Consider the following 15724-nt stretch of genomic DNA (forward strand, 5'->3'; position numbering starts at 1 on the left):
GAAAAGTAGCCTACAAATAGCCTAACTTCCATTTGTAGGCTACTGAGTAAATGTACTTCACTCCACTGCCTATATGTCAGTGAACCTGATTATAGAGAATAATTACTGAGGCTGCACGACTGGAGCCGCCGGGTCTAGTCAAGATTATTTTTCTATTGATTGACAGAGGCGGACTTTATCATACATGGACAAGGATATGCTCCCTGATTAAATGCTTCCACGTGTTTCGAGTCATTTTATGAACCGTCATTCGTCCGACAGCACCAAAGGCAGCGCAAGGGGGCGGGGCTTGAGTGTGGACGTCAGAGCAGGCTGGACCACAGACAGGCTGAGCACACATTGAGCGGCGCCATGCACCACTACCCTCGGACCGACAGCTAGCCAGTTGAGATGCCTCCTGAACACCTCGACCCAGCCCGAAATGCTCGGTCCAGGGCTCACGTTTTTGTATTATTCCACTGATACAAGATGTGTAGAGGGAGTAAGTGTGAAAAAATGGCGAGGTTTTGAGTCTTACTTTTCCGTCTCGCTCGGTGTAGCGTGGCAGAGGCAGTGGATCGTTTCCAAAGTTGTCGCTTAGCAGGGCGCGTGTGAAGGATCTGAATTAAAGGCGCAGTGCCGCCTTTGTAGGCGCAAACATGGAGAAGCTGCAGAGCGATTTGGACCGAGACCGACAGTACTGTGAACTTTGTGGGAAAATGGAGAACCTCCTCAAGTGTGGTAGGTGCCGGAGCTCTTTCTACTGCAGCAAGGAGCACCAGAAACAGGACTGGAAGAAACACAAGCTAATTTGTAAGGAGATGGACAAGGCGCAGCTTTCCAAACAGAAGCCCGAGCAGCCTCCGCAGTCGGAGGACGACAAGGCACCGGAGAAATACCGGGAAAAGATAAGCCCCGAGCAGGCGGACAGTGCATCTTTCCCACAACCCACAAACACAGAAGCACCTGGGGACGGTGACGGACTGGGAGAGGAGGGGTCCAACAACACCGCTACACCTAACGGACAAACCAGCGCATCCCCTCAGAAACTTGCCATGGAGTACATAGTCCCGTGTATGAACAAGCACGGCATCTGTGTGGTGGACAACTTTTTAGGAGCAGAGACTGGGCTAGGCATTTTGGATAATGTTATAGCCCTGCACAAAACGGGCAAGTTCACAGACGGACAGTTGGTCAGTCAAAAAAGCGACTCCACCAAAGACATCCGAGGGGACAAAATAACGTGGATAGAGGGGAAGGAGGCCGGCAGCGACAAGATCCGCTTTCTAATGAGTCGTATGGACGACCTGATTAGACATTGTAATGGGAAACTGGGAAACTACACAATAAATGGAAGGACAAAAGTAAGTATTGCAGCCAGTGGAAACACACAACACTCTGAATGTAGGATATATTCCATTCCTGAAAGCCAGTTGTTTGCGGTGCTTGTCCGTCAGGAGCCAGAGCCCTGCTGGTCTGCTGAATTATACCTGTCGCACCACAAGGTAGGTTACAAAACCAGCAGTACTCTGGCTCCATAAGACAAAATAAAGTTTTGCATGTATCTGCCTGTGCTGTACTCGGTTGAATACCAATAAGGCTGGTTAAACCTGGAGCTTTCAGACCTATCCATTCTGCTATCAAGGCACAATTACTTTCAATATCTTGGTCCTGTTTCTTAATTAGACCTGACTGACTAAGTAAAAGGCTGCCGAGTCCTCTCTAACTCCAGGTCAAATCGTGGCTAATGCCCTGAGTCAGAAAGGTGGATTATTTCTTCAACATAATTTCTTCTATTAATACACCAGGCTGCTGAAATTGTACGTTATTGTTAAATGAATTTGCACAACAAGCGAATTACAAATGCCTACGACACCAGAAGGTTGACGTAGCCAGTTATAATTAAGTGCCTTATTTCAAACATATAACTGAACTAGGCAATAATCTGTAGTTTTGATAGATTACTGTGAAGCTGCTGCAGTCACACAAAGTATTACATCAGTCCAAATCCAATGAAAACAAGTCATAGAGCAAGTAGGAGTTCCTTAATGTGGCTTACTATGTGTGAGACACACACACACACACACACACACACACACACACACACACACGTGTTTCATGTGAATCATTGCTTGAGAAAACGTTTAATCTAAATCAGTATTTGTATATCCACGATCAGAATATATTACTAAATGCATATTACATTTGTAATACTCATTACAATTTAGGCTTTTTTTATGACTGAATTGAATAATAAATGTATGGTTCAGCTCTACATGACTGTTGAATCACACTGCATTAGTTTTAGCACAGTTATAGTTTGTGTGCATAATAAACAAGCGTGTAAGACTGTATAACACGTTGCACGTATTCTCCATATCATACAGCTCAAAATAGACGTGTGCTGCTGCTGCTGAATGCACACACAAAAACAAGGACGACATCCTGCTCACACTTATTAAAATTGTGCATATTACATTAATGCTTTCATTCTTCTTATTATAGTAAAATAACAGCATGCACGTGAAGGAGCCTCAGCCATTTGGCAAACAGTGGGATGATCGTGGCCATGTCAGGCAGTATGAAGTGAACTGTGCTGCTGAACTATTTACAGGGACGCTGTTCTTTAGCTGACTGTCACCCCTGACTAGAGCTGAGCGATATGGAGAAAATCAAATATCACGATCATTTTGACCAAATACATCAATGTCGATATTGTGGCGATATTGAAGGGTTCACTATTGGTGTTTTCACAAATATTTACACAATGAGAGTTTTGATAATCACCAAAAATGTGGATACCATGGCAAATTATAAAACAGTAAGTAAGTCCAGAAAATTACATCACTTCACTGTAATGCAGCCTTTAAAACCAGGAAAAGACAACGCGTCATATTACGATATCCAAAATGTAAGACGATAACTAGCCTCATATATCAATGTCGATATAATATTGATATATTGCCCAGCCCTACCCCTGACCTCGCTGTTGAGAGGTGGCTTACAAAGTGTTGCAGTGATAAATTCAGTTCAGTATCACTCACAGACACACAGTAGGTTAGACAGAGCATTCCTATGTTGGGAAGGAAGATTTGCAAGTCTCAAGGTTGGCAGTGTGGGGGGGGAGGAGACTGTGGTTAGCTTTTGATTCACTGAGACAGGTTTTCTAAGAAGATGATGTGATGGGTAGTCTCGTTTTCAGGCTGAGGCAATGAGCAGAACCTAGGTAGTCATTTCTAGCCGTTAGTCTTTTCTAACTGATGTGTGCTGCGGTTTAAAAAAAAAAAAGCAGCCTGCGTCAACCCAAAGCAATGTCAACCTTGCTCCAGCTCAGCTGTTAGGTTGCGTGTAGTCTGGATCGCGGTTCATTTACCAGATTGTTCCGGTGCCGCCGGAGGTTCCGCCGGATGTCCCTCACCTTCCACTTTCTTTGTTTGCATTCTAAACTCTAGTCGATTCGAGAAACATCCTCCGAGCTAGAACCGACAATCAAATTGTATATTGTATTATATCTCTTTTTTAGGGGTCCAAGCCCGAGTCTGGAAGAACCGGAAGTAGCAAAGCTACGCCGTTCGCACAGCAGGGCTGTGGAACCCTATTGTTTTTCTAAGGATTATTTTCCTCCATTATTATTCTTCACCGCCTAAAACTCCCACTACAGCCTAAACCGTACATGTTGCGGGGTCCATTTTCAGGACTGGTCCAAAACTCTGCAAGGACCTCAGGCGCAACAGTTGACCCACTTCCACCACTAGGTGGCGCTATAGCAGAACAAACACATTTGGCCCTATAACTCCCACACCGTACACCGGACATTCAAAAACCATACATCCACGCGTTCCCTGGATCCAACTGAATTACGTGATATAGGCCACGCCCATTTCCGCTTAGACTTTTATGCGTGAAAAGTCGCGATTTATCAAAAACCTACTTTTTCGATCTCCTCCTAGACCGTGCGACTGATCTGCACAAAACTTGGCACGTAGCATTTCCAGATCGACCTGACAAAAATAATTTTTATAGGACAAATCTTTTTTGCATATTACGCACAAACAAATTTGTGTAGCCAACTATGAAAACACCAACTTTGCCATATCTCGACCAAAATAAATGCTATCAACGCGAAACTTTAGATTCTTGTTTGCCATGACCCTCTGGAGGTCCCCCACACATTCTACGAAAATTGGCTACTAGGGGGCGCTACAAGTACATCTCATGAACGGCTCTTCCGATTTTTACAAAATTTGTTGGGTACCATCTAGGGCCACTCCTGAGGCCAACCCTAGAGTGGTTAGACTTACACTAATGTGAATAACTTTAAATTTACAAGGTAGCTGTACAATGGGTCATGGACCTCACCTGGCGCTATAATGACGTCAAACATGTTTTGGCCTATAACTCCCACATTACACATGCACATCCTTACATCCACGTGTTCCTTGAATCAAGCTGAATCACATGCTATAGGCCACGCCCATTTCTGCTTAAAAGTTTTTTCACAATATCGCGCTATGCGCAAAACTAACTTTTTCGAACTCGTCCTAGGCCGTGCGACCGAACTGCACAAAACCTGGTACATACCATCTATAGATGGACCTGACCAAAAGTTATTAAAAGAATTTTGTTACATTAAAGTAAGCGCATTTGATGACCAAACAAATTTTCCTATCTAGCTACCACAGACATATATCATATCATATCATATCATATCTCGGTCAAATGAAATGTTATCAGCAAAGAACTTGAGATCATTGTTCAAAATCCCACTACAATGCTCTGTACCAAATTTGGCGAAGATCGGCCATTACCTCCACCCCCAAATCCTTTTTGTCGGTTTTTGGCTTGAAGAATGTTTCGTGGTGCATTGCCGCAGTTTGTTTTTGTTGTTGTTTGTGGAGCCTGGGCTGTCTACAGAGACTGTTTTTTTTACAGTGTGTTCAGGGGACAGGCAGTTGGCGGATAGTGAGATGTTTGCTATATGTGACAAAAAAAAGTTGTAGCCCAAAAAATGTGCAATGTCACTTGGAGCACCTCTAATGGGATATTTGCAATGGTAATGTACCTCAGACCTTGTAGCTCACACCTCTCGATATTTACTGACATTTGCCTCCCCGCTGTTACGCTTTGGGTTCCACTTTGCGCGCTCCCCGGGGCGTCAAGGGCGACTGGCATCGGGAGGCTTGGACCCCGTCATAACTGCTTGCAGTTCTAGTTCTTCTTTTTTCTTTTTTTAAGTAAAGCACTTTTTTCTCCTATCCAGGAATGTTGTGTTGACTAGCTAGACCTTCCTCTGCTGCGATGTGGAGATAGGTCTGGCAATGCGAGACTAGGTTGCGTGTGACCCAGCGACTCTTTTAACTCAATATAGTCACCATGACCTTATGGAATGAGACTGAGCCAGGAAGAGATGAGCTGCTCTCAGCCTCCCCCCTCCTCCGCATCTCCTGGGGGGAAATACTCGGAAGTAGACTTGTCACTATGGCACTACATCATTGAATAGAAGTTTGGCTGAATTCCCTATCCAGTGCTCTTTTTATAAATGCAAACACCTAGATCAAACTAATGCAGTCTAATACAACAGCCCTGCGATAAATCCTACCTTCTTGAAGTTTAAAATTTTAATTTTTTTTTGTAGGAACTGTTTTAGAGAGGTGTTACAGTATATCAACTTTATGGTAATTTTAGAGGCTGTAGTTTGATAGGTGTTTCTATTGTATTTGTCTAACCCATGTGTATCAATACGGGTAGACTAAATATTAGAAACATCTCACAGTATGACACAATACAAGTCAACAGGACCAAACAACAGCAGTGTTTCCCATACATAGGTTCTACTTGGGTGCCCTAGGTACTGTAGATAAAATCTGAATAACAAATTTTAAGAGCTAACCGAGCCTTCAATTCTCCGTGCCCCTTTAGTTATGGACTAAAACCCGTCATTTTATGAAGTTGGCTGTAAAAGTTTTAAACTACAATTCAGAGTTGTTTGAACAACAGAAATCGGTTGAGATAAGATCTTAATGACCTTAAACAGTGTGTTTAGGATTCCCAAAACACTTTAAAGTGCTCATATTATGCTCATTTTCAGGTTCATATTTGTATTTTAAGGTTGTACCAGAATAGGTTTACATGGTTTCATTTTCAAAAAACACCATATTTTTTTTGTACTGCACAGCTCTCTCTCACTGCTGCAGATCCTCTTTTCAGCTGGTCTCTGTTTTAGCTACAGAGTGAGACCTCTTTTCTTCTTCTTCTGTACTATCTTTGATTGCACTCGCACATGTGCAGTAGCTCAGATGTAGATCATGTCAGCTAGCTAGCTCCATAGACAGTAAAAGACAGGCTGTTTCTACAACTTTGGTCAGTTACAAGGCAGGATTAGCTGGGAGACTTCTAAATGAGGGCGTACATGGAAGTAGTTCTTTTGGAGATTATGGTGAACTTGTGTGTGTTGTAGCAGTGCTTTGCTATTGAGAACGAGGTAGCATGCTAGCGTTAGCATGCTAACGCTACGAGCTAACGGTTGCGGTTAGCCAGCTCATTTCAGCTTGTGACGTCACAAGCCGTGCCGATTTTGAACAGCTCACCCGGAGACTGAAGGCAGGACACATTCAGAAACCGTATCTCACTCAAAACAGCATGGATGGATTTTTTTCAAAGTTGGTATGTGTGTGGAAGCACCAGAGACACAAAAGAACACCCCAAATCCCAGAAAAAGTGTTTTTTCATAATATGGGCGCTTTAAAAAACGAACATTGATCCATAACAAACTCAATGAACAACAATTAACCTTAGTCTTATATGATTTAACAGGAGTGGTGGTAGTAGTAGTAGTAGTAGGAGGAGACAGTGTTGAGATTTATAATAACATAACTGTATGGATCATAATATAGTTTTAGGGTTAAGTTGTTAATCAGTCCCTCCAGGATTTCGCGGCCTTTTTTTTGAGATTGTTGCGGCCCAAAATGCCTGATTTCACGGGAGCTTTTGTAAAAAATTGCGATAAAAGTTGCGATGTCTTTGTCTGTTTGTTGCAATGAAGTTGCGGGAGACGGTGAACGTTGCAAAAAAGGTTCTTTCAAAATAAAAAGGAAACATGTTTTGGGGACAATAACACTATCCTGGGCTGAGTTTTCCTAGTAACCTTACCAGAAAGGCTCAGGATACTGTAAATGTCGGTATAATATGAAAATGGCTGATGGATTTAAGACAAAAAAAATAATAATTTAATGAATGAATCAAATTTGAACATGTCTGTCAGTGGCTTGTTGATCTTTACCTTGTTAGTTATTTTCCTATCCTGGCCTGGGACACACCTTCATACGGTTTGATAAAGTACTGACTTTAACTTATCATTAACTTACAATAACAAGCGTAGCTGTCCTTAATTTAGGTCATCGTGTCGTCTCATCTCCTTTTTCTCCTGCAATTATTATTATTATAAATTATCTGTTAATGTTGTAGTCATTGTTTTCAATAAATAGTTCATAAACCTTTTGTTTGACTAGTTATGACTGAACCCAGCCATCACACGCCGCGCCTCACATCCTGCGCCACCCACCACCACAGGTAAATTCTCAACTTGTAGGAAACACTGTACAGCCTTTCAACATTACCATAAAGTTGAATCAACACCCCTCCAGAATACAAATGAACATTATCACAAAGGTAGGATTTATTACAGGACTACTGATATTAATAATCTGATACATGCTCTTAAGTGTCCGTCTAAAATCTAAACCTATAACTCAAGTTCTTTTTTTATTTTAGAAGAATTTCAAATGTTTACTTCATCTGCTGGTTTGTGCACTTATTTTTAAGTTCCTTCCTATTCAGAGTTTTCCTTTCACGTTTTACTTTACGTTTCATTTGTCACGTAAAGATGTTGAAAATGTCAAACCTTAGACACCGTGGGCGTTTTGAAGATAGCCATTGTTTAGACCTTCACACGGTCAGTGTAAAAAGTCAGGGTAGAGAGTTTTAAATTCATACCCTAAAAGGATGAGGATTAGCACATAAACAACGATACTCCTAAACACTAAACTAACCTCACACACAGTACTCACTGTTTTATATTTGTCACCTTTCCTTATGTTCTGTTATCACAGTGCTTGACATTTAAGGTAGGGCTGCAGCTATCGATTATTTTAGTAATCGAGTATTCTACAAATTATTCCATCCATCAGATAAGAAATACTTGCAAACAGCAATAGTAAATATTTATTATTGCTGTGTACTAAAAAAAAAAGGAAGAGACTTTTTGAATAAAAAACAATTTTTTTATTGCCAAATTCCAAGTACATTTTTGGTGGCCCAAATGTTAATATTTTTCACCCCCTTCCCCTTCTTGCCTCTGGCTCTTTGCACTGGATATGCAAAAGAGCTGTTCACTAACCAGAGGGTAAATGTGACGGTACAAAGCTTACAGCAGGGCTATTCAACTACACTGTTCTGGGGGACACATTTTAAGAAGGCTAATACTGAGTGAGGAGAAAGAATGCAGACATCACCGGCATGATGACGTCATTCACGTGCATATTAAGTGGCCATGCTGGGGGGAGGAGCCGGTTTGTCTCCGGCAGCAGCTAAGTTTCCAAAGATTAGTAGCAAACTAATAAACAGTTAGACTACAAACCGACAGCTCTCGTTTTAGCTTGTTGGTAAAACATCGCTATTTGCAGAGTAGCATGCTGTAGGCTAGTTGTGTAAAACAGCGCGGTGGACGAGAGCAGCAGACGGTAGTTAGCTACCTTGTGTCGGGTTCGCTCCGTGGAATGGATGAGTAGCCTGGATGTTTTCTACAAAGATGATGTAGTAGCATGTTTGCAGCTTAAAATGATCCCAAACTTTCTGTCGTTTTCTCTCGCCTGTCTCTTCTCTTAGACCCTCGCTATTTCCGTCTTCTGTTCATTTGTAATCTGGGCCGTCAGTCTCGTGCATAGACAGTATATAAACGGTCTTGTGTCCACAGAAGCGTCAACCTGTTGTGTGCGCTAGTAATTATCCTCCGTGCGGAAACACCGTGAGCCGTACAACCTTAATTACATTGATTTGACTCGAAGCTTCGAGGCAAAGAATTTTGCTTCGAGGATTTTGTAATCGAATTATTCGAGTTATTCGAGGAATCGTTTCAGCCCTAATTTAAGGGAGCTCGCAGTGAAAGTACGCACATTGGATTGAAGCCTGTGGCCTTTGCTTGCTTCAGGTACTTGGTTTTCTGTGCTGGCACAGAGCTCTGATCGCCGTACACTGTTATTTTTAGGCTGCTCCTCCTGTCAAGTTGCGTTTTTTCCCTGACTGGTTCTTAGTAGACATTTAAACGTTTTCAGAAAGCACATTATTTCGGTAAGTGGTCCGGTTGTAGAGTAGATCCACGCAGCGGGCCAATGAGTCAAAATCTGTTAAGAACTTGACTTCCTTACCTACTGCCCTAGTTGCCTTGGCAAACACGCCTGGACTATGACCAGGGAAAATCAGCATGACTTGCACAAATGGAGGGCCGCTGGTATCAATGGCTCAAAGGGATACAACACAATGTAAGCACAGTTCTCATTGGGAAAGAGAGAGGGAAAAGATTTTGCCCAAATAGTTATTTAATGTCATTGTTTTCATTTCCTCTTTTCACTTGATAACATTGTGGGAAGTCGCAGGCAGCAGGACATGTTTGTTTCTCTGCAGCTCCAGCATGTTGAATGCTTGCTGATGCCATTATAGCATTATATAAAGAAGTTTGTAGCAGTAACACTATTGTCCTGTCAGTGGCTCGCTGTTCCCTGCTCAATGTTACTATGTCCAGCATGTTAAAATTGTAGCTTGCTAAGCCAAGGCTGCATTATAACAATTTTACGCCTATGTACAAAGCAGTTATGTTGTTGTACATGAAACATGATAACTCTAACTAGCATGCCATTTTGTTGCTCAGTATAGAGTTGAAATACTGGATTAGATATACTATTGTTTGGTCCTCTGGGGACTGGACTGCTAATTATACAATGCAATCTAGGGATGTCACTTTATGAGGTATTTTAACATTAATATGAGTTCCCCCAGCCTGCCTATGGTCCCCCAGTGGCTAGAAATGGCGATAGATGCAAACCGAGCCCTGGGTATCCTGCTCTGCCTTTTGAGAAAATGAAAGCTCAGATGGGCCAATCTGGATTCTCCTCCTTATGACGTCATAAGGAGGAAAGTTACCTCCCCTTTCTCTGCTTTACCCGCCCAGAGAATTTGGCCCGCCCATGAGAAAAAGAGATGCTGTGTTCATAGATATCGGAAAAAAAATTTTCCGAGTGAAAACGTCATCATTCACATCCCTTCATGTGGGAATCAGAGGTGGGAAACTCGGGCTAGATTTTGCTAACCGAGTTTCCCAGTTGGTGACGAGTTGTTGACAACTGACGTTTGATGTAGGCGACTTTGGTTCACTGAACATATTTCAGTGACAATAAACTGTTTATTGTGGACAAACGCCTCTGCCAAGAAACATACACAGACATAACATGTTTCAAATTATTCATAAATAGGCCCATGTATAAAAAAACAACACCTTATCCGTGTCCTTTCCCGTTGGTTGTCCTGCAGATAACACAAACAAAACACTTGTCCATGTGCTGTTTCTATGCTCGTATAAGAAAACAGCAGCAAATCTTTTGTTATTGTGGCCTCCATGTTTTCACACACCTGATGCTCTAGGCTGCGGCCAACCGTTGGTGGCAGTCATGCAACAAGTTGTTATGCCAAACGCCAATATAACAGAAGAAGAAGAACACGCATCCCAACCATCCCGACCTTGCGCATAATTACGTAGTAGAAAACTAACACTGTCCCTGTGCGATTTGTACCACGCATGCGTTGAAACACTTTACGACCAAACATCACAACTTTATTAAATCTTTATTATGCAATAGTCATAGCTACAAACAATCGAGACTTGATCACTGATCCAAAACCATGTAGCGACGTCGTTGTTGTGTTGTTTATGTTAATGTTTTTACTTTTAATACTCTTGACTAATAACCATAGACTGTCTATTATTAATGCGATGAAGTGTAAACGTACATAAGTGTCCTTTTGAAGACGGGATGACAGCTCTTCCAGCCACCACTGCTGTATACCACTATAGTAGCTACATGCTAACGGCAGTAAACATGTCATCTTAGCTGGCAATGTTGTTAAATTCTCCCCAATTCCGGGTCACATTCCTGCTGAAACATGTCCAATTGTGTAGTGTTTATCGAGCGATATTTGCTGCTTCGTTCCACTACACTCTAACGTTAGCATACTCATAGCTAACTATTGTAGCTGCATGCTAACGCGACATAGCGGAGCATATATAGCTAGCTATATATGTAGCTACGTATGTAACAGGACTTTGTACCGTTAAAAAATCACCAATAAAGGCTTCTAAACCAAATACTAAACAAATACAAATACAGTAAAGTGACCAGAATTTGGGGTGAAATGTCCAGCATTGAGCTACATAATAGTTTGCTAGGAGTTAGCTGGTCTCTCACAGAGATCTCATTTGTAGCCCTGTTTTTACCTGATACTTTCATAGAAGTACAAACACATCAAGTGAGAGGTATACACATGCTTACACTTTATTTAAAGCATGATTAACCTGAAGCAGGACAGAGACAGATACTTTAGGCAACTCCAGCAAACCCCTTGTAAACTTCATCTCTGCCATCATAACAGTCTACTGTCACTGTCTAATGTTTTCTTCTGGTAACCAGAAATGTCCAAACATCCTTACGCCAATGCGTGCATAGAGCTGTGAAGTTTGCCGGTGTTCGTACAAGCGTAGAACTGATCAGGCAGGGTCGTAAAACAGGTACTGACACATGGCAGTTGATCAAGGCCACACCCCCAACCTCCACCTTGCCCTCCCTCTCTCCTCCTCAATAGCATTTAAAGCTACAGACACAGAAAGGGCACGTCCTAACGAAAGCTCATTGTGGGACTGGCTCTAGTGGCTGTAATTCTGCACCAAGGCTGAATCCATTTTATAAGTGAAATAATTATCAAAGTTTCTGGATAGTCGAGTTTTGGGGAAAAAAAGCGACAACAAGACCTGAAACGATAATTTAATAAACAGATTAATCAATGATGAAAATAATCACAGCCCTAAATACAACAGAGGTATGGGCAATGGATTGAAACATTGTAATTTCCCTAGTGGGATTAATAAAGTATAAATTATTTTTATTATTAAAAGCTATGCGATTTTATATTGCAATAGAAAGATGTTTTGGATATTTCATTAACAGTTTGAGATAAAATACCAACATAGGACTGTCTTTGGTTAATTCAGTGAATTAAATAGCTGACAAATAAAGGCCTTTTATCACATTTGAAGAAAAATATTCAAAATCCTTTATTGCCATGAAACAGCCCTGCACTAATTTGCAGCATTACCCTCAATGGCATTGCTACTGGGGCGGCTGTGACTTTAATCACAAAGCTTGATCCCCATCACCCCCTGTCGAAATGTCCTTGAGCTAGACACTGAACACTAAACCCCAAGTTGCATGCCAGCTCCCTGCATGGCAGCCCTGCCACCATAACCACAAAACGCTATATAAAAGCAGTCCATTTAGCATTTACCAGTACCACAAAATCACTATTGTATAAATACAGTATATTGTCCAGTCCCTCCAGGATTTTGCGGCCTTTTTTTGAGATTGTTGTGGCCCAAAATGCCTTTTGCGGGAGCTTTTGTAAAAAGAATTGCAATAAAAGTTGCGATGTCTTTTGTATTTTTGTTGCAATGAAGTTAAGAGAGACAGTGAAAATTGCCAAAAAAATTGTGATTTTTATTTTTTGGGTATAATTCTTTGAAAATAAAAGGGAAACTTATTTCGGGAAGAATAAAATTACACTAAGCTGAGTTTTCCTAGTAACTTACCAGAAAGGCTCAGGATGCTGCAAATGTTGGTATAATATGAAAATGTCTGGTGGATTTAAGACAAAAAGTAATTTATTGAATGAATGAAATTTGAACATATGTGTCAGTGGCTTGTTGATCTTTACATTGTTAGTTCATTTCCTGGCCTGGCCTGGGACACACATTCATACGGTTTCATAAAGTACTTATTGGACTTTAACTTATCATTGCACTTAGAATAACGAATGTAGCTGTCCTCAATTTCGGTCATCCTATACATCTCATTTTCCCGAATCCACCGTGCGTGTTTGTGTGTGTGTGTGAGCACGCGCGTCAGTCGCGGGGGGAACTGAGCAGCAGCCCCGCCCGCTGCAGAGAGCAGACAGGATTGAAACAGCAGCAGCTTTCAGTGACTTCAGAGTGAAAAATCGTTACAGCGTACATTGATGTCAAAATGTATACAGGTTGGCAGGACGGCCTGAAATGTCTTTCGCTGTACGTTTTGTTGGTAAATGTGAGATGTTCAAGTCACACACGTCTCGTCTTCATATCAGAAACAAGGAAATTCATTTGGTGACATACTTGTTAGGGGTGCATCGATTTTTAGGCTAAAGATTTGATTCAAAATCGATTTTCGATTCAAAAACGATTCACAGTATGTAAGTGTAGTTACTTTTCCCATGTGATTGCAGTACACATGCAATAATAAAAAATAAAAAGAAATCGATTTTATTTTCTATGAATGGATTTTGAATCGGTAGAGCTTGAATTGCAATACGAATGTGAATCGAGTTTTTTTGCACACCCCTAGTACTTGTGTTACGTCAACCCATTCTCACTCCCGCCTGGTCAGTGGCTCTCGGCGTCACATACTGACGCAAAGTCTGGCATGTGGGACTGCTGTGATTGGTTGAAGTCCCAGGAAACTCTGCTAATTGGTCAAATTTTCAAATGGTCAAAACATTTTGTTAAAGTTGCGGTGATTGGTGACATCACAAATTCCTGAAGGGAGTGATTGTCACATCATTCAATTCTAGCTCACAGCTAGCAACACCTCCTGATTTTCAGTGAAAACTGCTGACAGATGCTGTTCAACCTAAACAGGATAAATCTGGAAACAATCCGTCCCCCCTCCATTCCCCATAATTGATCATTGATAATGAACAACTGAGTTTGTATATTGTTGCATGTTGAGTTATTTGTTGCATCATTTGTGTGTGTGTGTGTGTGTGTGTGTGTGTGTGTGTATGTATGCTTTCATAAGGAAGTTGACCGTTGACCTAAATCTTAAAGCTCTCTAGAGTAAGTAGGCTAGGGGACGTCATGTGGTGGTGGTGTTGGCGACATCTGTACATTATGCTGTAGCAAGCAGCTCGTTCCTTCCGCCTACAGTACCTGCATGCCACCTTTTTCCTGCTTATTTTTTAACCATCACACAGTTAACAATAAATGTAATTGTTTGGGAGTTAGTAAGTCAGAGCACAGGCTCACCCATCATCCATGGTCAAGATGAGTTGACCTGCTACCAGGTTTTTCTTAAAGTCCGTTTGTAATCATCTCTGGGTTTCTAATGATGCTCATAATACCTTTTGTTGTTATAATCTAATTCAGTGGTTCTTAATTTTTTCGCAACCCCCCCCCCCCAAATAGCACTGTGTGCTGGCAAGTGGTTTAATGCTTTATGGTGTCTAAATATTTGGGCATATGATTACTGTAAGCCCCACAGTTAAGCAAGTGGGCATTTGTGCTGTGAAATGAGTATGGCTAAATTAGGGAGTGCGTGTGTAGGTGCGGCACTGTCCATGGTAATGAAATGGAGCGGAGAAGATGGATAGATGGACAGACCGATCGATCGATAGGGTAAAGCACATACACTTTAAAGAAACAGAACGGTCAGGTCACTGAGGGTAATAAAGTAGAATAAGAAAAAGCAAAAACTCAATATCGGTTACTTTTTACGTTATTCCCGAAAGAGGAAGGAGACCAACCGAGATACAGCAGAACAGCACAAAACAGAGTCCGTATTAATCTCAGTCCATCCAGTCCACACAGAAAACCAAAATTATTCATTCATTATGGCAAGTATCCGAGGAACATGCCTGGAAGTCCAGGGTAAACCCAAGCAGACCAGTCACGGATTTTAAAAAAAAAAGGGGAAAGGAGCTTACAATACAACATACTGTATCCATTCCATGTGATAGTAAATCACAATGATAATGAGTTTTTAGTTTTGTTTTAATAGCTAGCACCTAGGCATTGTCCAATGTGCTCTAGGCACTGTGGATTTTTGATGTTTCGTGACTTTTTCTCTCACGCTGACACGCCAGAACGGAATCAGAAATTCATTCATTCATCTGGTGATCCGTGGAAATTATCTTGCGACTCTTGGATGAGAACAACTGATCTAATGTTGTATGTGTGACATACCAGAGAGATAAATATAAACAGGTGGTATAGCCCAATATCACAAATTTGCCTCAGGGGGCTTTACAATCTTGTACAGCATACAAAACCTTTTTCTTTTGTCTTTTTCGACCCCGCTTCGGATAAGTAAAAAACTCCCCAAACACATCCATACTACTATGCCGTGACTGTCTAAGGAGCACCGGGCCGTGATCCAAGTAGGGCTTTGAGAAAGAGGTCTTCTGTTTTTGACTGTTCACAGCTGTGGAGTTGAAGACAGGGAGGAGTTATTGTGGGTGGAGCATTTAAAATCTATAAAGTGATTATAATGGTTTAAAGGTACAATATGTAACATTTCTGCATTAAAAGTCTAAAAATGACTATACCTATGTTATATATTTTGTTGAGTTGTGTACTTAAACTATCCCAAATCTTTCCAACAATTTTCAAACCCAG

General features: G+C 41.4%; 1 protein-coding gene across 3 annotated transcripts in view; it reads left to right on the forward strand.

Annotated features, from left to right (window-relative positions):
• Window positions 1-308: 308 nt before the first annotated feature.
• The window catches only part of egln1a (egl-9 family hypoxia-inducible factor 1a), a 50111-nt gene continuing 34695 nt past the window's right edge, over window positions 309-15724 (forward strand). For 2 of the 3 annotated variants that reach the window (XR_013503308.1, XR_013503307.1), the window contains exon 1: window positions 309-1343. Coding sequence is in view for 1 of the 3 variants with exons in the window: in XM_078272596.1 (XP_078128722.1) it covers window positions 639-1343 (705 nt within the window). In the remaining 2 variants the exon portion in view is untranslated. The remainder of the gene's footprint in view (window positions 1344-15724) is intronic. The other variant, XM_078272596.1, reaches the window with a different exon arrangement.

Source organism: Sander vitreus, chromosome 17 (genome assembly GCF_031162955.1).
Source record: "Sander vitreus isolate 19-12246 chromosome 17, sanVit1, whole genome shotgun sequence".
Classification (NCBI taxonomy): Eukaryota; Metazoa; Chordata; class Actinopteri; order Perciformes; family Percidae; genus Sander; species Sander vitreus.